Genomic DNA, 24,240 nt, shown 5'->3' on the forward strand with positions numbered 1-24,240 from the left:
TTATAAGTAGGTATCTGTTGAAAGGTGTATTTAATATTGAACTGTTACTATATCTCATGTTGAAGCATTTACAGTCTAATTCTACTTCTACTAGATCAATAAAAACTATTGAGGCCCAGCTGGTTTGGCTCAGTGGATAGAGCTTCAGCCTGCGGACTGAAAGCTTCCAGGTTTGATTCTGGTCAAGTGCACATGCCAGGTTGTGTACTCGATCCCCAGTGGGGGGCGCGCAGGAGGCAGCCAATCAATGATTCTCTCTCATCATTGATGTTTCTGTCTCTCCCTCTCCCTTCTTCTTTGAAATCAATAAAAATATATTTAAAAAAAAACTATTGAGGAACTCAAATCAATCAACAATGCTTGTCCCTGGACAGCTCACATAAATTGTATAGTTTTTAAATATACTATATAATCACAATAACATATAATAAAGCTAACCAAGAACTGATCAGTATAGCAAAAAGATAATTCTAGCTTATAAAAGAGAAAGTATATATCCTGTGAACAACTGTCAGCTTAACTCTATTAGAAACATAAACACGTCCCTTAAGTATTTTTATCCAAATTGCAATTGTTAGGGGTTTTATTATATGTATCCATGAACTTCACTGAAAGCTATGTTATCCCATTGCTCACAGAGATTCACAAAATGTTAGGACTAAAAGAGAACTCAAAGGTTATTTCACTTGGTTCTTGTAATCTTTTCTCAAAAAGAAAATAGCCCGGCTGGTGTGGCTCTGTGGTTGAGCGTCAACCTATGAACCAAGAGGCCCCGGGTTCGATTCCTGGTCCGGGCACATGCCCGGGTTGCAGGCTCGATTCCCAGTGTGGGGTGTGAAGGAGGCGGCTGATCAATTATTCTCTCTCATCATTGATGTTTCTCTCTCCCTCCCTCCCTCTCTGAAATCAATATATATTAAAAAAAAAAAGAAAAGAAAAACTATTTTGTTTGAAAATCACATAGCTAATTAACAGGCAAGGGTAGAATAAGAACTCAATTATTCTCATCACCAGTCCCTAGTGTACAGTTTTATTCAATCACTAAATTCAATCCTAAATACTAGTACTAAAGGCCCAGTGCACAAAATTCGTGCACGGGGCGGGGGGAGGGGGGGGTCCCTCAGCCCAGCCTGTACCCTCTCCAATCTGGGACCCCTCAAGGGACATTCGACTGCCCATTTAGGATCGGGCATAAAAGGGCAGTCGGACATCCCTCTCACAATCCAGGACTGCTGGCTCCCAACTGTTCGCCTGCCTGCCTTCCTGATTGCCCCTAACCGTTTCTGACTGCCAGCCTGATCACCCCCTAACTACTCCCCTGCCAGCCTGATTGCCCCTAACTGCCCCCCTGAAGGCCTGGTCACCCCTAACTGCCTTCCCCTGCAGGCCTGGTCACCCCTAACTGCCCTCCCCTGCAGGCCTGGTCCCCCACAACTGCCCTTCCCTGCAGGCCCGGTCACCCCCAACTTCCCTCCTCTGCCAGCCTGGTCACCCCTAACTGCCCTCCCCTGCAGGCTTGATCGCCCCCAACTGCCCTCCCTTGCAGGCCTGGTCCCTCCAAACTGCCCTCCCCTGCTGGCCTGATCACCCACAACTGCCCTCCCTTGCAGACATGGTCCCTCCCAACTGCCCTCCCCTGCTGGCCATCTTGTAGCAGCCATTTTGTGTTCACATGGGGGCAGCCATCTTGTGTGTTGGAGTGATAGTCAATTTGCATATTACTCTTTTATTAGATAGGACAAGTATTCACGATAATATTAAACCAATCTGTAATTATCTCCAGGCAAAGCTCTGAGCAAAAGTGTAATGTGGATGAAATTTGCCATTAGTTCTTCAAGCCCCTTCTCTGCCCTCCAGCCTTTTTTGCTCCCTTTCTACCTACTTTTCTATTAAATCCTGGTCTTAGGAAAAGACTGAGAAATGCATTCGTGGTAAGCTGAGCATGGACCCCCTTCTCTAAAGGTATGTTTTATCAGTGGGCAAAGATGTCATCAATTGATTCTGGCATCTCAGGGGGTTGAGGAAGAAGGGTGTGGAGTGAGCAGAGATACCTTCCAGTCTGGTAACATAGCTGCAATGGTAACCTCTAAATAATAAGGCAAGCCTAGCCTATCCCACACCATTTAAAGTTACATTTTTTTTACTTAACATCACCATGAATCATTAGTCATAAAGCTTAAAATCAGGCTGGTTTGGCAGCTTTCACAGAGGGCAGGTTTACTGATACTAATAGCACCAATTCTTGCCACCTATGCATCTGTCAAACCATCTGAGCAAATAGCTGAGAGGCAGTGTACCATGCCGACTACTGGCAGATGGATATGGCTAGAAGCATTCAGATCAGTTCTGGTGGTAAACAACAAAATTGCAATTTGGGAATCTAAACTCTTCTGTCTAAGCACCACCTAACAATGCAATCTTATTATAGTTTAAGTTTTCCAATAAGGTCATTTTTCTTATTGGCCCATAAACATGTTTTCTCATGCCCATATCAGTCATGTTGTTCTCCTCCTCACCTATGATGCCTTCCATATTCATACCCAAATCCTACCAATCATTTAGAATTTGTTCACATCCCACTTTCTTCAAGAAGACTTCACCTGACCTTGTAACTATAAATTCAAATAGCATGCCAAATACCATGTTTGAAAACTGTTTTAGTATTTCCTTCAAATTATAATACTTATACATTATATTTATTTATCACACAATAATATTATTGTCTATTATTTAGTCTGGTTTTCTGTATATGCATCTTAGTTATCTAAGGGCTCTCAGTTTCTTGAGGGCAACCATCAAAGTCCTTCTCATTCATCTCTTCATTCATTTAACCTTTAGTAAATGTCTACTATTAATGGGCCCTGTGCTAGCTATCAAGAATATAAAGATAAAAACAAATAGTCCTATTCTCCTAAGATTTAGATTTATTCTTTTTGTTTTTGTATTGTTTTTAATATATTTTTATTGATTTCAGAGAGGAAAGGAGAGGGAGAGATAGAACATCAATGATGAGAGAGAATCATTGATTGGCTGCCTCCTGCTCACCCCTCACTGGAGATCGAGCCCGAAACTTGGGCATGTGCCCTGACCGAGAATCAAACCATGACCTCATGATTCATAGGTCCACGCTCAACCACACCTGCTGGGCTATTCTTTTCGTTTTTAAGTCTATCTTAATTCTTTTGTACTTACCACAGAGTCTAGTATAAAGTTAATATATAACTAATCAAACATTCACCAAATAATTTAACAAGAACACATTCAAATTTAAAAATACATTATAAGGATAAATTTTGTAGTTCAGATCCTTTTTCAAAGGAAGGCTATGTTGTTATCTGCTTATTACAATGAACACATTTGTAAAACAAAATACATGCTTGATTTGCCAATTGGAAGAGAAAAATAACTATAGAAACCATGGCCTTTAACCCTTTTCCTCAACCTAAAGACAGTAATTTTACAAAACACAACTATAAATGATTCTATTATACCCTCAAATCTCCACACTTCTGTATTTAATAAGGCTGTTTTGAAGTTACTTTTGCTCACAAATAAGATCTGCCCGTTGATCTCCCAATATTTTTAGTGCAATGAGGTGTGTGATAAATTCTTAAGATCAATAATAACTATCTTCTCTACAGTTGTTCAGTGAAAAGATATTTTCTAATAAGATATAACCATTTTAACAGATGACATTTTTCCATTTCCAAAAGTTAATGTTCACTCCATTCCTGTAAAAAAGACGTAAATGATATTATTGACATTTTACGCAAGTAGACAGTAAATTCTTTTGAAGACTTTCTTAGTTACAGAAAGCCATAATGTCAGAATTAGGACTACAATTCATTTTTAAATTTTAGCCAAAGCAGCTTAAGACCTGATTTCCCTTCAAAAGTATAAAATGTCAGTAAGGTTTATCTACATTAGTATGCTTTCATTATCCCTTATTGAAAATACAAGTCTTTAAAGAAGAGACTGTTTTAGGTCATTTCATCAATCACAAAAATTCTACATACCTATTCAAATAACTCAGTGTTCAGGAAACAACTGTAACTGAAATGTATATTCACTGTAACTGACACTGTGAACAATTAATCAAGCTTCCATGCCCTGCTTCTGTCAGGAATGCATTTTTCTCGTTTGTTTGATTGTTTAGATACTTTTGTTTTTAAAGTTCAATCTTTTAAAATATTATACCTAAGACCCATAACACTCACCCCATCCCATTACCAAGTTTGTTACTTCTGCCTCCTGAATTTGCCAATGCCTCTCCATCCCAATTGCCTCTGCCGTAGTCTAAAGCACTATTTATCATTTCTTTTCTGGTTAAGTGCAACAGAATTCTATTTCTCAACTTCTAATCTTGCTTCTGTGTAGTCCATAATCCATACTATACACCTTTGGCCCAAATGGTCTTTGTTCATGACAGATCAGTCCCTCCTTCACTTAATTTCTAGGATATCATATTCTCCAGTTTTTTCTACCATACTGGCTGCTCCTCCCTAGACTCCTTTGCTCACTGCCTACCTCCTCCCACTTCCTAAATGGTGAAGTGCCACAGGGCTCAGTTTTCAAACCTCCTCTCTTCTGTATATACACACTCTCTAAAGACCTCATCAAGTATAACCATAGCTTTCATTATCATGTATGTCCTAATGAGTCCCAAATTTATAGCTTAATCTCTGACCTCTCCTATGGGTCAAGATACCAACTTGTCATCTCCACCTGAATGTCTAAGAGGAATCTCAAATTTAACATCTAAAACAGAACTCTTAGTTTTATACTATTCCCTTACAATAAATATCGATTTCTCCTTTAGTCCTTCCCATCTTAGAATTGGCATTAGCATTCATCCAGTTGCACAGGCCAAGGACCTAGCAATTATCCTCTCTTTCTCTCAAAATCCCACAAAGTCCTCAGCAAATTCTATTGACTCTATCTGCAAAATAAATCCAACTATTTTCACCATTTGAACAGCTACCACCCTGTCCAGGTCATCATCATTTTTTTCCTAGATTGTGGCAACAGTCTCCTAATTGGTTTTCTTGCTTCAATTTCTATTGTCTACCAGCAGCCAAAGTTACCTTTTCAAAACATACATCACATTGTCCGCCACCCAAATTTTCCAATGGTTTCCAACCATCTATCTACCTATATAAAAGCCTAAGCAACCATTACGACCAGACGACCAAATGACAAGTCGACTGGTCGCTTTGACATACACTGACCACCAGGGAGCAGATGCTCAACACAGGAGTTGCCCCTGGTGGTCACTGCACTCCCACAGTGGGAGCACCGCTCAGTGATCTTACCTAGTGGCACGGGCTCCTCCCCAGCCACCTGCACTTCGCGCACTACTACATCCCTCGGGGATGTCAGACTGCCAGTTTCAGCATGATCCCCGCAGGCCGACATCCCCCAAGGGGTCCCAGATTGCGAGAGGGCACAGGCCAGGCTGAAGGACCCCACTGGTGCACGAATCTGTGCACTGGGCCTCTAGTATTTCAAATAAAATCCAACTTCTTATCATGGCTTACAAGATCCTATAAGCTAGGACTTGGGGTGTGTCTACTTCTCTAATCTCATGCCTAACCTGTCGTCTTCTCACTCAAACTTCCTGCAGTTCCTCAAATATATGAGGACAAGGCCAACATAGTGTAATACATTCCCTCAAATAGATGAACTGAAATTTACATGTCCATCTACCTAATATAGGACTTTAGAGTTATTAATAGATTTTCATTATTTTTAAATAATGCTGTAACAGACATCTTTCCAAAAAATCTTTGCACTGCCCTAGCTGGTTTGGCTCAATGGATAGAGCGTCAGCCTGCGGACTGAAAGGTCCCAGGTTCAATTCCGGCCAAGGGCACATGCCTGGGTTGTGGGCTCGATCCCCAGTAGGGGGCGTGCAAGAGGCAGCCAATCAATGATTCTCTCTCATCATTGATGTTTCTATCTCTCTCTCCCTCTCCCTTTCTCTCTAAAATCAATAAAGTATTTTTTTTTAATCTTTGCACTTTACATTGTTTCTTTAAAATATGTATCTAGGCAAACATAATTTCAAAGTACTGAGTAATAAAGACAGTGATAAGAATACATATAGGTATTAAGGAAACACAGAGAAAGGGTACTCTGTCCAACCTGGAGGACATTTTTTTACTTATTATTCATTCTCTACAGAATAATAGGTAATTATATAGCCTAAAAGGATAACTGTACCTTCCAAAAATTAGAAATTTGGTAGTAAATTAAGTAATATCAGGAAATTCCAATAAATAAACCTATAATGCTGTTATTTAGTAGAGAAAAGCCTAAATAGCTATTAGAAGTATTTAAGAAAATGAGTAATTTAAAAAAATTTTTAATACTCATCCAAGGATATTTTTTCATTGATTTTTAGAGAATGGAAGAGAGATGGAAAGACAGAGAGAAATAATGATGTGAAAGAAACACATCGATTGGTTACCTCCTGCACGCGCCCCAACCAGGGCCCAGGCTAGGCAGGAGCCTGCAACTGAGGTACGTGCCCTTGACTGGAATCGAACCCGGGACCTTTGGGTCCCCAGACTGATGCTCTATCCACTAAGCCAAACCAGCTAGGGCTAAGAAAATTAGTAATTTTTAAACACAAACATACAATTTGAGATTTCAACAGGTAGGAGCAGGATACCACTAATATATAGAATTCAATTATTTTTTTTCTACAGATATCACATAAGAACATTTCTTCCTCTTGTCACATGGTTATTTTCCTACGTATCTATGTTACTTGGCATAATCTTATTAGTAGACTAGTGACCCAGTGCACTAAATTTGTGCACATTAAAAGGGAATTAATTAGAGGAAATATTTTAATATTGCTATTTGCCCTTTCTCTATAATAGAAGTGTCAGAGATGAAAGAAAATTAGAAAAATATATATGAAAATCTTCCTCTTGTCAGAGTCTGGGGCACACCACAGGAACCAGAGTCAAGTCCCCACCCACCCATGTGTGCCTCGAAATCGCGAGAGACCCAGACCCGGCCGGCCCCACCCCCATTGGGCTAGATCCAGACCCGGCCAGCCCCTGGGGGTGCGCCTTGAGGTCCCCTGGCCTGGGCCAGGGGGCGTGGCCTGAGGTCCCCCATCAAGCCCCGCATGGTGGGGGGCACGGCCTCAGGTTCCCCGGCCTGGCTCTGGGGCCAAGGTGAGGGGCCCAAGGCCTCAGGTCCCCCAGCCCGGCACAATTTGCATATTCCCTCTTTATTACATAGAGGGAATATGTAATATTTAAATGCATTTTAAACAACCCACTAATATATATGGCATCTAAAGTATCTGATATAAGACATAAAACAGCATTAAGGGCTTATAAAGTTTTGACTGAATGTATTATTGAGATGTATTATTGAGAATGCTTTGGCAGGCACAGTGTTTTTAATATTAAGTGGTTCATTTTTTTAAACAAAGCAATATTATTATAATAATTTTGTGGCCTATAAACCAAATATTCATACCTATAATTACTACTCAGTTTACTTAGCTAAGAATAGATTATTACTATACAGGTTTTTAGGTTTATTTTATCTGAATATATTAGGATGATTAATTACCAAGCTCTGTCCAGTGTTGGGATTAGAGTGTCTTAAATATTTGCTATAACATTAAGGGATGACAGGGGAAAGATCCCATAAAACAGAGGAAAAAGACATTTGTTTTTTTAGTGCCACCAGAAGATATAGAATAAAAAGTTCCACGCTTAAACACAGAGCAGCAAAAACACACTTAGATTATGTCTCACAGAGGGTAAGTAAAATGAACTAAATGATCCAAGATGTTGAAAATGCCTTAATATTTATTTCAGGGAAGACCTGGTTGGTAACAGCATCATAAAAACAGTCTAACAGCTGCAACTGTGCATTATTTAAGGAGGACTAAAGTGAAACGCCATCTAATTATTTTTTAATATCAAAGAGTAATGTCAATGTGAAAATGAGAAAAGGAGATTGAAATCCATGAAATGGCATATGCTGAATTTCAGGATAACCTAACATGACTAGAGAACTAGTGAATCCAAAAAAGTCCATTAAACAGTTTTATGTCTGAAAAATTGGAATGCATCTTTTTCACAAATTAAAGACAGATTGTAAAGAAAGGGTTAGAGTTGGAAAGTTCCCTGCTCATCAAATTAAAAACAAGAGCTCTATTCATAAAAAAAAAAAAAAAAAAGGAATACTTATGTGGTCAAGTCACATTCTTTGTTCTAAAGTTTTTATATGCAACTTGTGGTGATTCATAAAGAAAAGTGACCAGTGTAACAGAGGCTCCTAACAAGACATGAGTACATTTCAGGTGTTATGTAAGTAGCCGTTTAAGATGCCATACGAAAAGAGAAAACACACGCTTAATACCCAAAGGAAAGAATATTCACATGACCAACAGCTGGACTTCATTAAAAAGAAATACCAGGTTAGGCTCTATGGTGGTTCTTCCATAGTTACATGACGACACAAATGAGAAATGTTACATTTCTCACAGCCTGTTGCCTAGTGATCTCAATGACTGCCCCTTTATCCACCCTTGCAATGCAACCACCTCTTCTCCCTTTCTTCCTCTACACCATTTCAGTATTCTTATTTTACAAAACCATTTTTTAAAGGACATAAAGGAGCAAGTGTAAATAAAAGTCAGTTTCATTTGTGATTCATTTTCACTTTCACAAGCATGAGAAAATAAAAACTGAGGTTTACTCATCAATAATTCAGTAAAAATTACAGATGTGTACAAAATAATTCAAAAGGATTAAATAGTGCTGGGACAGAATTCCTGCCTTTTGAGGTTTGAAAGTTAACACGCAAAATGGGAAGATGGCAAATGTAACACTTCTTTCATCCTTAAAATGTCTAGCTGTGCAATACAGCAGCATATTAATACAGAATGCAGTACTATGGGAACAACATGGTTTTACTGAACTGTGAACTAAAGAGTTACATTAAATACCCATAATTCCTTGTGAAAATCTCTTTGTTTTTCTGTTTGTCAGCATCTGCATTTTACAGCTGCCTACTTCAGTATGGACCTTGTCTTGTGGAAGTTCAGGAACTTAAAACATTAATATCCAAGAGCTTTTAAAAAATCACAGCATTATTAACTTATACAGATGGGAGTAAATCAGTCACAGCATTCTTGACTATGAGCTGAATAGAAAATAAATCTAAAGACTAGAGATGACTATTAAAATATAAGAATAAAAATGTCTTTCAGCTCAGGTTTGCATTATATCCTAGCAAAATTCATTTAAGCCAAAAAAGCCAATGGATTAATTTCAGGTTTGAGGTTTCATTTACCAAAAGATTAAAATTCCAAGAAACTGTTTCTCAAGCACCTAGTTTTTCTCTTAATAAAAATACACACCATTTTTTTTTCAGTGATAAATGCTGAAAGCAAAAAAGCAAAATTTCCAGCAGTTTTCCATTTCTTTCTCTCATTTAATCAATGTGTTTCCTTTTATTCTTCATCCATGGTCCAGCATAATGACCGAAGCAGCTCCTGCTCCTCCTGGCACCTCAGTCCTGCTGACCTCTCCAAAGATAGTGCTCCTCATTCCACGGCAGCTCTACTTCTCAGGAGCCCTGACTCTGTAGGTTAACAATATGAGCTCTCTAGCATCATCACTCTGCTCCCCTTGCCCAAGCCAGCTAGGTCTGCCAATCTGTCTTCCTTTTTTACAAACATATTGAATTCAATCAGCACTGTCCAATTGAACTTTATGTGATATGAGAATATTCTATATCTAGGCTAACTAATATGGTAATTATCCCTAACTGAATTATAAAAATAACAGGGAACTTGAAAATGTTCCCATAACTTCCTATTTGATCTCATGGGCATCTTTCAATTTCTAAATCTCACAGGGGCCTCGGTAATCTTCCCCATGAAAAATTTATAACAAAGCTGCAAGATCTCCCAAAATCTCCAGCAGTGATGCAAAATATTTGCTTATGCAATAAATTAGCAGGATCAATGAACCTTTCCAAAATAATTATAAAAATTGTAATTTATTTTCATTTTCAATTAAAGTATATTAACAGAATGCTATCACAACTTCCACACCCACTTAAAATAAACCCAGCCCTGGCCAGTTTTGCTCAGTGGTTAAAACGTTGGCCCATAGACTGAAGGGTCTCGGGTTCGATTTGGGTAAAGGGCACATACCTTGGCTGTACGCTCGATCCCCTGCCCTGGTCAGGGAACGTGCAAGAGGCAACCTATCGATGTGTCTCTCTCACAATGATGTTTCTCTCTCTGTGTCTCTCCCCATCCCTTCCATGCTCTCTAAAAAAATCAATGGAGAAAATATCCTCGGGTAAGGATTACAAAAAAATAAATCCACTACTTTCAGAAACAATACAGTCACAAAGCATCTTTTGATATACATTTTCAGTATTCTGATTATACTCATGCCCAATGATAATTGGCCCAATGAGGTATACTATGGCTTCCAAGTTGCCACACTCTCTTGTTGATTTCTGCATCACTCATTACTCCTCAGCCTCATTACACCTCAGCCTCCTTTGCTTGTTGTTTGTCTTCTCCCTGACCTCTGAATAGTAGAGCACCTCCAGATCCAGTCCTCAGACCTCTTCTCTTTTCTATGTACATCCCCTCAGTAATTACAGTATTATAGTTTTAAATACAAATTTATATCTCTAATTCATACCTCTAAAACTCCAGACATATATTTCACTGCCTACTCAACATTTCATTTGGATGTCTTTTAGGTATCTCAAACTTAACATGTCCAAAACTGAATTCCTGATCTTCCCAATCTAATTACAATGATACATAACCTTCTCCATCTCAGTTGATGGCAAAATCTACCCTTCAAGTTGCTCAGGCAAAATACCTTGAAATCATCCTTTACTTCCTCCAAACTGTCAGAAAATATTGTTGGCACTATTTCAAAATGTATCCAGAACCTGAATATATATCACTACTCCACACTACCACCATCATTTCTCACATGGATTACTGCAATGCCTCCTAACAGATCTCTGTGCTCTTATTCTTACCCCATCACAGTTCAACCTCAGCACAGCAGCCAGAGTAAATCTTCTTAAAAGGGAAGTTAGATTAAAATTTCTTTGCTTAAAACCCTCTATTGGCTCCACATTTCCCAAGTAAAAACCAGAATTCTTATAATGGCTTACAATGATCTACATAATCTGGTCTCCCTAATGTACTATTACTTTCCCCTTTGCCCATTCCTTTCTTACCATGTGAAATTTCTCTCTTGCCCATTAGAAAACTCCATCTCACTCTATGACAACTTTTTCTTTTGGTTTATAGATGTATCTCAAATGGCTCCAACATAATCCAGCATGAGTGTTATTGCATGAAAGAACCAAAATTCATAAGACAGTGACCTATTAGTGGCTAAAGAATTATAATGGACTACAACTACTAAAAACCTTAAAGCCCTATTCCTTTTTGTCCAATCTAGCCTAAGATGTATATTATAAAACCCACTGGCCCTACTGACAAGCCTTGCAAATGACAGCCTCAAGCTATTGTTCCTAAGACAAAAAAAAAAAAAAATGAATCTTATCCAAAAGGGACCATAACCAACTGCAAATTTTACTATTGAAAATATACTAATAATTTACAGGTAAAACCAAGTTTAGAATAATTATAACCTTAGAAAGTAAAATTAAAATTCAAAGCTTCAAAGTGATTTTGATGAATTCGTGAAATGGTGTGTGAAAAAAATATCCTTAATATCTAACCTGTCAGCATCTATGTCTTTGTCACAGAAGACTAAAACCAGGTTTAAGTGTCCATTGGTGCTTTCGGGAAGCTCTGAACCCAGTATTCCCAATCAGTATTTCCTAAAATTTCACTAATACAATGCATTAAGTAAAACAACTCCCAAACACCCTCTACAGCAGAAAACCTTTGTGAGTGGCATCTTTCTGTTTCTACACTAAGTATTTTTATTTAAAATATCTCAAGGCCACACAAATCATTTGTTTACAGTATTTGTTGAGCACTTACTTTGTGCCAGGCACCAAACTGGGCCTACAGCACATAAGTGAACAAGACAAAGTCCCTGCCCTCAAGAAGCTCACAATCTAGGGATACAGACAAAACTGCCAGTTATAACACAGTGTGACAAGTCAGTACTTAGTGTAGGGATAAGGGTTGGGTATTCTAGGAGCACACAGAGGGGCCCCAAAAAAGAACCTATAAATGTCCAACTGCTTCACTATTAAAAATCTTTAAAATTTCCACACTTTAGAAAACTCTGTTGCTAGTATGTTAATATTTAAAAAAAAAAAAAAACCTTAAAGATAAATGGGATGCAGGGTAAAATATTAAGAATAATATTCTTTTTGATGGCCACTTACCTGGTTTCTGTGAAGATGGCTAACCCTAACTCTCTGAAGTAAAACTCTTTAATTAGATAATGAAACATGAAGCTCTCTAAGACCTGGGGAAAAAATGCTATAAATTGAGAATCACTGAAGCAGCAAGCCACTGTGAGAATTTAAGTGTATCTTATCCCATAGTACTTTCAGCAGAAACAAAGGTTGAAACTCATTGCCAAAATAAATGTAAAGTAAGATTCAACTTACTAATTTTCCAATCTATTCATTACTTTTAGAAAAAAATCTACAACATAGCATAGGATAGTACAATACAATATAACGTGAGGCACCCCTATATACATATATAACAATTCCTAAATATCATTTCACTCCAAGATCTGAAATAGATAGAACCCTTTCTTTGAAGAAGAAAAACTCTTAAACACAAGAGAACACAATACTATGGGAAAGGGAAAGTTAAAATATCTGTTCAAACCTTCAGTATTTCATCGGTGAGAAGGGGAGTGTCTGCACGTCAAATTAAGTCACTAAGCACTAACAGACTTGCACTGCTGTTTAATAAGCTTGCCAAAGTACACAATCTTCTTTGTATACTACTGCCCCCTGGGGGTTACAGTATATTACTACTCTTCTGAAAATCACTGGTGTAGATAGAAAATACAGATATTATTTTCTACAAAAAATGCAAAAAAAAAAACAACAATGCAAAAAGGACTAAGAGTAGGCATTTCCTAAATAATGTATTTTAAAAGTGTCATATTTGTTTCTATCTGAATAATCAGGGACAAACTATGTAATAAAACTTAATTATAGAAAGTGGTTGTTAATATGATTAGGAACATCAGGACTATATAGCATTTTGCATTGTCTAAGCACTTAGCCAACATTAAATAATTAATCTTTACAGCATTCTTGAGGTCAATATAACCACCATCCTTTTACAGAAAAGTAAACAGCAAGGTTACATGAAGTATCAGAAATTCAAGAACTAGTCAGTAACTAATCAGCAAAGTGCCACAGAATGGTTTCATGTGAAATAGGATGCATTAATACATTAATTCATCTCTAATACCCTATGACCTACCTCTAAGAGAAATTACTCTTTTATCTGTGGCCCCATAGAATTTTATACATCCCTCTATAAGACTTGACATTTTATATTATACTTATTTAACCATCCATCTCTGTGGCTAAACTCTGTACCTCCACAGGACTTGGCAAAGTGTCTAGCACAAAGCAAGACATAACAATGAATCATTCAGTCATTGGTCCAACTATTAAGCATTTCCTACAAGTAAGGCAGGGTTCTGAGCACAGGGGATACAGAGGTGAAAAAGAAAGCCAAGATCCTCCCCCTCGCCCTGACCGGTTTGGCTCAGTGGATAGAGCGTCAGGTTGCGGACTGAAGGGTCCCAGGTTCGATTCCGGTCAGGGGCATGTACCTTGGTTGCGGGCACATCCCTGGTAGGGAGTGTGCAGGAGGCAGCTGATCGATGTTTTTCTCTCATGGATGTGTCTAACTCTATCCTTTTTCCTTCCTCTCTGTAATTATAAAAAAAAAAAAAAAGATCCTCTTCTCATGGAGCATACTTTCTAGGAGGCTAAGCAGATGACCAACAACAACAAAGAACACTAAAATACAAAACTATCAGGGAGAAAGAAAAGCCATAGGCAAAATTAAAGTAGGGCAATGTGACTACAGATGGTTAAGTACTTACATTAGATTAGGCAGTGATATTTAAGCTGATATTTGAATGCAAGAAAGAACCCACCATAACTATATGTGGAAAAGACAATTAGACAATTCCAGGGGGCAAATACAAAAGGCCAAAGTGGACAAGAAAAGCAAATAATTGAGGAAAAGGAGAGAAAAAAAAAGACTGGGTAGAGTACTGTGAGTGAGTGAGTGAGTGAGTGATAAAAGATGAACTCAAAGAGGCAGGCATGGGCCAGATCAGGGTTTTCTTGGACCATAAGAATTTTACTCTAAGTGAGATGGGAAGTTATTTAAGGTTACATAGTAAGTATCTGCCGATTTAAATTGCTACATTTGCATAGTACGTAGCACTCAAAAGAAAATTAATACTGAGAAAGGAAAATTACTATGCTATTGGTTTGGGAACCTTTCTGTTTTAATTAAATTCTTTTTAGTGAAGTTATTTTATAATTAAATCTTCAGACTAAAATATAAAATAGAAATGTCTACTAGTATTTTAATATAAGTTAGAATAATTAGATTTTGACAGTCATTATTGGAAGAAACTGAAAAGCTCCTGCATAAACCACTATATATTACATATGACTATACTAGGACCTTGAGCTAATCACTTATTAATTTCACAAAGCCTAAGGTATCTCCTGATACAGCTCTTGATGAGTGCCAGACAGACATCTGGAGAAGAGGTTCCTGAGTAAAAGTATGGAAATGTCATTAAATATAATAAATCTTTTCATATTACCAGAGAGACCAGAATGAAAAAAAAAAAGTGACAGATTTAAAAGCAAAAATACTTCTCACCATATTATCTGAACAAAATACAGCAATAGCCTAAAACTTAAGGGCAAGTTTTATATTTCACCTGAGATGATGCAGGTGCTGCAGAAACCTCCAAGCTAATAGCAAGCTATTATACCAAGATTCAGTTAATCACCGCAAATAATCATTGCATAAAAATTATTATCATTTGCTCATTCTAGGAGCAGGTTTCTGAACATCTGATGTATTAAACTTTGTATTCTCTACCATTTTAATGTTTTTTTAATAATAAAATTGAAATTTTTTTAATTTTTATTGGTTTCGGGGGGGGGGGGGGAGAAGCATCAATTTGATGTTCCACTTGTTTATGCATTCACTGGTTGCTTTTTATATGTGCCCTGACCTGAGATCAAACCTGCAACCTTGGCATATCAGAACGATGCTCCAACTGAGCCATCAGTCAGGGCTTAAAACAAAAAAATTAATAACAGATTTTAAAACCCATAAGAGTTCCATCTTAGCTAATTTTAAGTGTACAGTTCAGTAGTGTTAAGTTTATTTACATTGTTGTGCAATGGGTCTCCAGGAGTTTTACATCCTGCAAAACTGAAATTCTACACCTGTTTCCCCCGCTCCTTAACAGCTACCATTCTACTTTTTTTCTGTCCTCCCTGTTTTTTAACAGATAATATAGTATTACACAAGTCCGTTTAAAAGAAACTATATATGTGTGTGTGTGTGTGTGTGTGTGTATGTGTGTATGTGTGTGTGTGTGTACTAGAGGCCTGGTGCACGAAATTCATGCACAGGTAGGGTCCCTAGGCCTGGCCAGCAATCAGGGCCAATCTGGGCCTTCTGGCTGCTGGCCAGGGCCTTCCTTCATTCTGCACCACCCCCTGGTGGTCAGTGCATGTCATAGCAAGTGATCAAACTCCTGGTCTCCCAGTCGAACTCCCAAGGGGACACTTTGCATATTAGCCTTTTATATATATATATATATATATATATATATATATATATACACACACACACACACACACATATGTATATACATAAATATATATATATATATATATATATATATATATATATATATATGCTTTTGAGTTGGTATTTTAGTTAGGTTGGGGGGGGTTGTTTAAATAGTTTCATCCTTAACCAAAAGGTGGATAGTAGAATGGGCCAAGCCTTACCTCCAATATGTAATAAAAAACACAGAATAAATGACTGAGAATTATATTATAGTACACACTACACTATTTCCAATCCACCATGCATACTAACAAAATTATTACAAACATGGTTACTGGCCAGTAGTAGAACAGCAACTAACCAATAGGACATGACCTATTTATATGGAAAAATACATGGTACGTAGAAAGAATGAATATTGGACTCACTTTGAAAATAGCCTAATAAATAATAACACATTTGGTACATAGAAAATGAATTCTCTTAAATCTGCTAATGATGAGATCAAAGTTAAAAGGTCAAAATATAAATCTAACTAAAATACCAACTCAAAAGCATATATATATATATATATATATATATTTACATATAATAATATTTTAGCCTTTATATTTCACAAGCAATTTCCACATTCACCAATTCATTTAGTCAAGTCACAAACCATCCAGAGCTGTTTTCTTCATCTGTAAAAGACATCCTAAAAATGCCTACCATGCTGACTTCAAAGGGTAGAAACAAGGAAAAAAGTGAAATAATAAATGTAAACACAATTTGAAAATTGCAAATACTTCTACATATATGTAAATTGTCTAAAGATAAATCCAAACAACTGTAGTACTTATAACTAAGGAATAATCCACACAGTCTCCTGCATACAATTACTATCTACTAAACATTTGTCAAATAATTTATAGTTTCCTGAATATGATGAGATAGCAGAAATCCTCTACACATTTGGTACATAGAAAATGAATTCTCTTAAATCTGCTAATGATGAGATCAAAGTTAAAAGGAGGTCAAAATATAAATCTACATGCTACATATTACAAGAACAAAAGGGACCGGATTATGGGTATATTTATTTGTGGTACAGAGCAGAAAATCTTTAGAAAAATATACTAGATAAGTAACTTTTTCCAAAATTAATTTCCCTTTGAATTAGTGATTTGGTGGACTGCAAAACTATCAGTGAAATGCTTCTTCAATTAAAATTACAAGGGCATAAGCACAGGCAAGATTCCATACAGGACAAATTAATGCTAAAACCAAGAACAAAACTCCTTCTCTGTGACATTAGTTACAGAACTATGTAGGATTTACATGAAGAATTCTACATCTCAATCTTTAAAAGGTAAGCAGTGAGAATATAATTTTAAAAAGCCATATAAAGTCCTTTGGTTCCTGGAAAGTACTGAGAAAGGGAAATATTTTAAATTTTTAAATTGTATAATTAAAAATCTTTAAATTGTATAATTTCGCCTATAGTTGCCTATACAAATCAAATGTAAGAGGGTTTTATTATCTAGTAGGCAGGCAAAGCATTCTCAAATTCTGAACCTTTGGTAACGAGCTCTTTATAATCACTTTTTTAATTCCTCCCCCATTTGAAAGAAATGCTTTGATTATGACACTATTTGCTAAGCTTCTATAATCATCTTGGCATAATGCCTCATAAATCTGCACCAAAGTTTATCTGATTCTAATGGGATCCACAAAATCAATCAAAAGTAATTCAGTCCATAAAGTGTCCAGATAAGGGGGGAGAAAGGGGCTAGTTCCATGAAAATTAGAAGGTTGTTGTTTGAGATTTTAATATAGTTCTAAGTACTATTACATATAAAGGTCCTACTTCAATTAAATACTAACCCAAAGATCAAAAATCACTTGTTCTCTAGGTGTCTTTGGAGCCATAGTAATAAACTCTCTTTCAGAATATATCAAGTTGGAAATTATCCAACTAATTTCAATTCTTTCAGTCAATAAGAAAATACAAGTAATCAGTTATAATACTTCCACTCTTCCTTTCAACAAATATTTACTGAAAGCCTAGAGTGTGCCAAGCACTTACTAGCTTGATAACTCAACATAGCTTACAACAGCCACAGAACCTTCATATAAAGAAGATAGTATAATTAAATTTTCTTAGTCTTTTTGCACATAAAATTATGTTCAAGGACATATACCTCAATTACTTAAATATAATAAAACTTGATGTGGAATATGTTAAAGTAAATGTAGGGAACAGAACCAGGGGAGCACTTAACATTCTTTCCCCTTATAATATTTATCATTATACTTGAAAATTTTTAATCTCTTAAGAAATGTACAGCTACTTACCCAACCCATCAAACTACTGAAAGCCATATAATGTAGCATAGTTAACGATAAGTTAAACACAAGAGGGCGCACAAGGCTGGGAAATTAATAAAACCAAAGGCAAGTTGCATTTTACTCAATTCGCAGCTCTTAATGCATGGTCACATGGATTTATAAAGGATTCTTCACGCATGTACTTTGGGTTAATTGCACTGAAAATATTTCCCTTTCTCAGTACTTTCCAGAAACCAAATCACTGCTTCTCAGATAATACAAATTATTTATTCAAATTTAATTTAAACCTAAATTTAATATTTTATCATTAAGAAAAATTATGACTTTTAATCAGAATTTTAATGCCACCTTTTAATGTAACTTCTCCTTGAAAAACTTCTGTGTAAATGCTAGCCAACTTTTAGGAGCATTTGAGATCTCATTCCCCAGCATATCTTACAAGTTTGGCTCAAATAAACTCTTATAAAAATTATCCAAAAAATAAATAAGTAAATGCTAGCCAACTTTCAAAATTCCTATTTTCAAATATCATTAAAACATTCATTAATTATAATTACAATAAACTTACTTGCAGGAAATAGATCTCCAACTTTTTGAAAATGACAAATTTGTATCATAATATCAGCTATTTAATTCTCAAGTAGTAAATATTCTGTCTACAACGATCTATCCCAAGAATGGCAACCAATCCCAAATGGTAGGTTATGACTTCATTAGTTCACTTCCTCATGAAATAATAAACTACCTCAGGAGTTTGTGTAGGTGAAATAATCAGATTAAGATTACAAAGCCTATAGTCAGAAGCAAAATCCAAAATAATTCCAGAGCACATTCTGCCTACCTCAAGATTCACAGCAGAATATAATCTACACACGCACACATACAGTTCTAGGTATGTAGCGCTATTCAGCTTTATATATACACTAGAGGCCCAATACACGAAATTCGTGCAAGAGTAGGCCTTCCTTCCCTGGCTGCTGGCACCAGCTCCTCTCTGGCACCCGGGGCCCGGGCTTCCCTTGAGGCCCCAGCTTTATCTGGAAGGTCGTCCGGAAGGTCATCCGGAAGGACACCCAGTCTAATTAGCATATTACACTTTTATTATTATAGATAGTCGTAATGCTGACTGTGACACATGAAATTACTCTGAATGTCAACAATTTCACATTGTATCTAACTTCTACAAAGAAGAGGCACATGACATGAGGACCTGGCATGGTAGACAAAAGCACAAAAATATTACCTATCCCTTATATATCCTATATAATAAAAGCCTAATATGCAAATTGTCCCATCGGGCGGTCATTCGACTGGGAGCTGGACTGGAAGACCTGGAGTTTGACCGCTCGCTATGACGTGCGCTGACCACTATGGGGTGGTGTGAAAAATGGTGGGTGTCGGCGACCTCTTTCAGGCTACCTGGGGGTGGAAGTGATGGGGACAGAAGTGCGATGAGAATGCGGGGTGTCCCCTGAGCTCACTCTCACTCTCCCTGCTATTCTCCCCCGGGATGCCAGGGCTCGCACACCAGGGAAGCCCCTGCGCTCACGTGCCAGGCGCCTACGAGGAGCCCGCCCAGCTTCCCGCTGGGTGGCCTAGAGGCCCACACTGCACCCCAGCTCACGGTGTCCGGCTGCGCTCACCGCATCTCTGTGTGGGGACTTGGGCTATGTGACTCAGGCGGAGGGGTTGCATGGGGGCCCGGGGACCCAGGTGCTTCCCAGGGCCCAGAGGTCAGCTGGGACCTGCTCTTCCACGCCAGATGCTTGCGCTTCAATTGCCGGCCAGGCCTAGGGACCACACTCATGCACAAATTTTGTGCACCAGGGCTCTAGTTATTATGATAAAAGAACAAAAGAGAGATGAACCAACTGCTAGGATCAAGAGAGTTAGGCAAAAAGTTCATATTAGTAGCAATGAGCTACAGGTTAGGGGGTATGGGCAAAGGCTGAGAGTCCAGAATAAAGGATAAGGGATATATTATTTTAGTGATCAAAATTCAGGGCCCAAACTAAGGAACTAACAATCAAGAACCCAAGAGTGGTAAAAATCCAGTCCATTAAATAAGGTATTTGTAATGTGAGCAGGTGGTATTGACAATATACTACAATCTATCTAGCTGAACAGACTCCTACTATATTTCTTGCCAAGTACTTCTGAACCAGAAAGGGAAAAGTGTCTAAAAAGGATATCACTGGGACAATCCTTGAAATTTGAATAGGATCGTCAATTAAATAGCAGTATCGTATTAATGTTAATGTCTTAAATTTAATGATTATATATTGTGGATATATATCAGAGCATTCTCAATACATACTGAAGGATTTATGGGTGATGGGACATCATGTCTGCACTTCCTCTCAAATTATTCCAAAAATAACAATTTATTTGATGTGGAGTATATTATAAGCCAAATATGGTAAAATATTCACTATTGGAGGAATCTAGATGTAGGATATTCAGGAGTCCTTTGAAATAATCTCACAACTTTTCTATATGTTTCACATTATTTCAAAATTAAAAATAGACCAGCTGGCATAGTTCAGCGGTTGCGGGCTCGATTCCCAGTCAGGGGTATGCAGGTGGCAGCCAATCAATGATTCTCTCTCATCATTGATGTTTCTATCTCTCCTCTCCCTTATTCTCTGAAATCAATAAAAAATATATTTTTTTAAAAAAATTAAATAGCCCTGGCTGGTGGCTCAGTTGGTTGGAGCATCCTCCTGTACACCAAAAAGGTTGTAAGTTTGATTCCTGGTCAGGGTACATACCTAGGTTGTGGGTTTGATCCTCAGTCAGGGCTCATATAGGAGGCAACGGATCAATGTTTCCCTCTCACATCAATGTTTCTCTTTCTCTCTTTATATGCTATTTCCATTATACTATGTTATCTCACTAAACATATGAAAGGAAGTTTTAATGTGGGATATTTGAAAGAAATGTTAGATTCCTTCCAGAAATGATTAAAAAGTAGACTAAAACTGTTGAGGAATTCAGCTAACAAACAAGAACTTCTAAACCATCAGGGTGATATGTACATGGTCTGTGAAATCTGCATCCTTAGAAGACTTCAAGAAGAAAATGCAGTTACATCTCCTAATTTTCTCATTGATTTCGACCAGCGGGGGAACGTCCGGCCCATGGGCCATATTAAGGCCCATGAAATCATTTGGTCTGGCCCCGCCAAGGCATTAGAGCTGAGTTAATTAAATATTTGACCAAATACAGTAGGCTAATTTTTAAGTTAATTTTGGATGGCCCTCAAATGATGTTATAAATATCCAAATGACCCCTGGCAGAAAAAAGGTTCCCCACATGATTTAGACACTGATTTTTTTTTTTTTAAGTGGCCAGCAATGGTTGGGCTATGAAATAAGTAAAGACAAACTTTCTTTCTTTTTTTTTTTTCATGGTATAGTATCATTTTTTTAAATTCTTTATTGTTGAAAGTATTACACCATTGACTTCTCCCAGCCTGCCCCCACCCCCCAGCACAGGTCTCCATAGAAGACAAACTTTCAAGGAATTTTCAAGCTAGTTTAAGACTCAGATACATTCAAGTGACATGTTTATATAACAATATAAATAATTAAGTGAAATTAGCAATGGACAATGTTTTATTATATTCATAGCTCAACATTCTAGGAAAGCTTCCAGGAAAAGGTTAAGGGTTGACCCTGGCCAGTGTTTCTCAGTGGTTAGAGCGTTGGCCCATGCAACCAAGGGTCTTGGGTTTGATTCCCAGACAAGGGCACATAGCTAGGTTTCAGGCTCAGGAGGCAGCCAATCAATGTATGTGTCTCTCTAGTCTCTCTCATCTCTCTCTCTCTCTCTCTTTCTCTCCCTCTCCCTCCCCCTCTCTCTCTGATATATCTCTCTCTCTTGCCTCCTCCCTCCCTCCCTTCCATTCTTCTCTTAAAAAAAAAAAATCAATGGAAAAAATATCCTCCCATGAGGATTAAGTGGGGGGGGGGGGGGGGGGGTAAGAGTTGAACTGGACCTACTTAGCCCAATAATTGGGAGCAAAGGAGAAAATTTCAAGCACAGAGGTTGGCATAAATAAGAAGGAAGACGAAAAAGGAAAAGACTAGACCAACAAAAGCAGGTTTTTCAGCAGAGCAGCAAGAAATAAAGGCAGAAATATAAACAATTGTGCAGTCTTGAATCTCAGGCCAATTGGCAACATGGAACAACAGATGATTCTATGAAAGTAAATAAAATTTCTACCTTAGGCCATTTGGGATTGAGAAGCCGAGCTTTGATTGCATCGTCCAGGGCCTTGTCATACTGCTGGATTTTCATATATGCTGCAGATCTATTGCTGTATAAGATGCAATTCTGAGGGTCAACAGCCAGAGCTTCATTGTATAAAACAATAGCTGTGTGGAAATCTCCATCATGACAGGCCTGGTTACTCTGACGAACTTTCTCAACAAATTCAGCTTTGCTCAGCACTGGACCATCAGGACTTCTCTGGCCAATAGTCTTAGCACCAAAGAGAGGAATCTACAAACAAAGAAACTTTGTGAGACAAAGTTCTGATAATCCAGAGGGGTTGGTTCCTTGTCTGAACAACATTCTCCATGTTCTAATCTATATTATAGCTAACTTTTGTGCCCTGAAAGACAATAAGCTTTGCAAGAAGCAGCCAACATAGTGCCTTGAGTGTGTGTGTGTGTGTGTGTATAAATATGTAAGTATATATAAATATGTAAGTATATATAAATATACTTACATATTTATACTTACATATGTATATATTTTTTGATAGAGAGAATGAATGAGTACAAGAGTACTCAAGTTTTTCCTTGGCAATTTAAAGTTATACTAAAGAGCCCAAGCTGGTGTTGCTCGATGGTTAAAGCATTAGCCAGAGCACCAAAGGGTCACAAGTTCCATTCCAGGTAAAGGGCACATACCTGGATTACAGGTTTGATCTTTGGCCAGTTGGGGCATGTGTGGAAGGCAAGCAATCAATCTCAATCTCAATCTCTCTCTCTCCCCCCACACACATACACACACCTCCACCATTCCTCCATCCCTCCCTCTTTAAAAAGCAATGGAAAAAATATACTCAGGTGAGGATTAACATACATACATACATACATAAAGTTATACTAAGGGAAAGATAAAAATATAAACCTACCCCTAGCTGGTGTGGCTCAGTGGATAGAGCATCAGCCTGTGGACTAAAGGGTCCCGGGTTCAATTCTAGTCTAGGACACAGGCCCAGGTTGTGGGCTCAATCCCCAGTAGGGGGGGTGCAGGAGGCAGCTGGTCAATGATTCTCTCTCATCATTGATGTTTCCATCTCTTTTTCCCTCTCCCTTCCTCTCTGAAATCAATAAAAATATATTTTAAAAAATAAAAATAAAAAAAAGATGGTTGCACTTAGGAAAATAATGAAAGAAACAAGATCAAAGTATTAACAATGCTAAGTTATCTTTGAATATAAGATTATGGATTATTTTTCTTAAAATTTTCTTTCTCTTCTCCAAATATTAGGAAATGAGCATATGTTTTAAAATAAAAATAAAATTTTAATGTACCAATGAATCTTTTTAAATTGGCAAATTTGGTAACTGTAATTTGGCTACTACCATGGAATTTCTAAGAGAAACACCAGTTTTTGGAGATCACTAAAAAGAAAAAAATATCTGCTAGAAATTATATCTTGGCAACTTAAGACCTTATTTTGATGTTGACTTTTCCAATTCACTAAGTTTTCTATGACTTTATAGCAGTGACCTTAAAACCAAAGGGAGTGACTCAGTCAAATGTTATTCATTTTTAAAACATGAAAATTATGAACTGCATTAGAGTCCTAACGGAAGAAACTTAAGACAGCAATATCAAGAGAGACCGTTTGCATGTCTAAGCAGGCTTGCCCGAACTGAAATTAAAACAAAAAAGTGTAATTTTCTTCCCCATGTCTTCCTGTAAGATTAAGTCCAGTCCCTCAATTCAAAAGAGGGCAGATCTAATATGTAACACACCACCCTGTACAAAAGCAACAGACTCCTCACAGAGATATTTGCATTAAAAAGAACAAATTCGACCGAGAAGAGAAAGAAAGGCAGGTTCAATCT

At 37.5% G+C, this 24,240-nt stretch overlaps 1 protein-coding gene across 2 annotated transcripts in view; it reads right to left on the reverse strand.

Moving 5' to 3' along the window:
* Nucleotides 1–24,240, reverse strand: part of TTC28 (tetratricopeptide repeat domain 28) — a 392,003-nt gene that overhangs the window by 359,794 nt on the left and 7,969 nt on the right. For both annotated transcript variants that reach the window (XM_028146798.2, XM_008142485.3), the window contains exon 2: nucleotides 22,379–22,657. In XM_028146798.2, the coding sequence (XP_028002599.2) occupies nucleotides 22,379–22,657 (279 nt within the window). The remainder of the gene's footprint in view (nucleotides 1–22,378; nucleotides 22,658–24,240) is intronic.

This window comes from Eptesicus fuscus, chromosome 23 (assembly GCF_027574615.1).
Source record: "Eptesicus fuscus isolate TK198812 chromosome 23, DD_ASM_mEF_20220401, whole genome shotgun sequence".
Classification (NCBI taxonomy): Eukaryota; Metazoa; Chordata; class Mammalia; order Chiroptera; family Vespertilionidae; genus Eptesicus; species Eptesicus fuscus.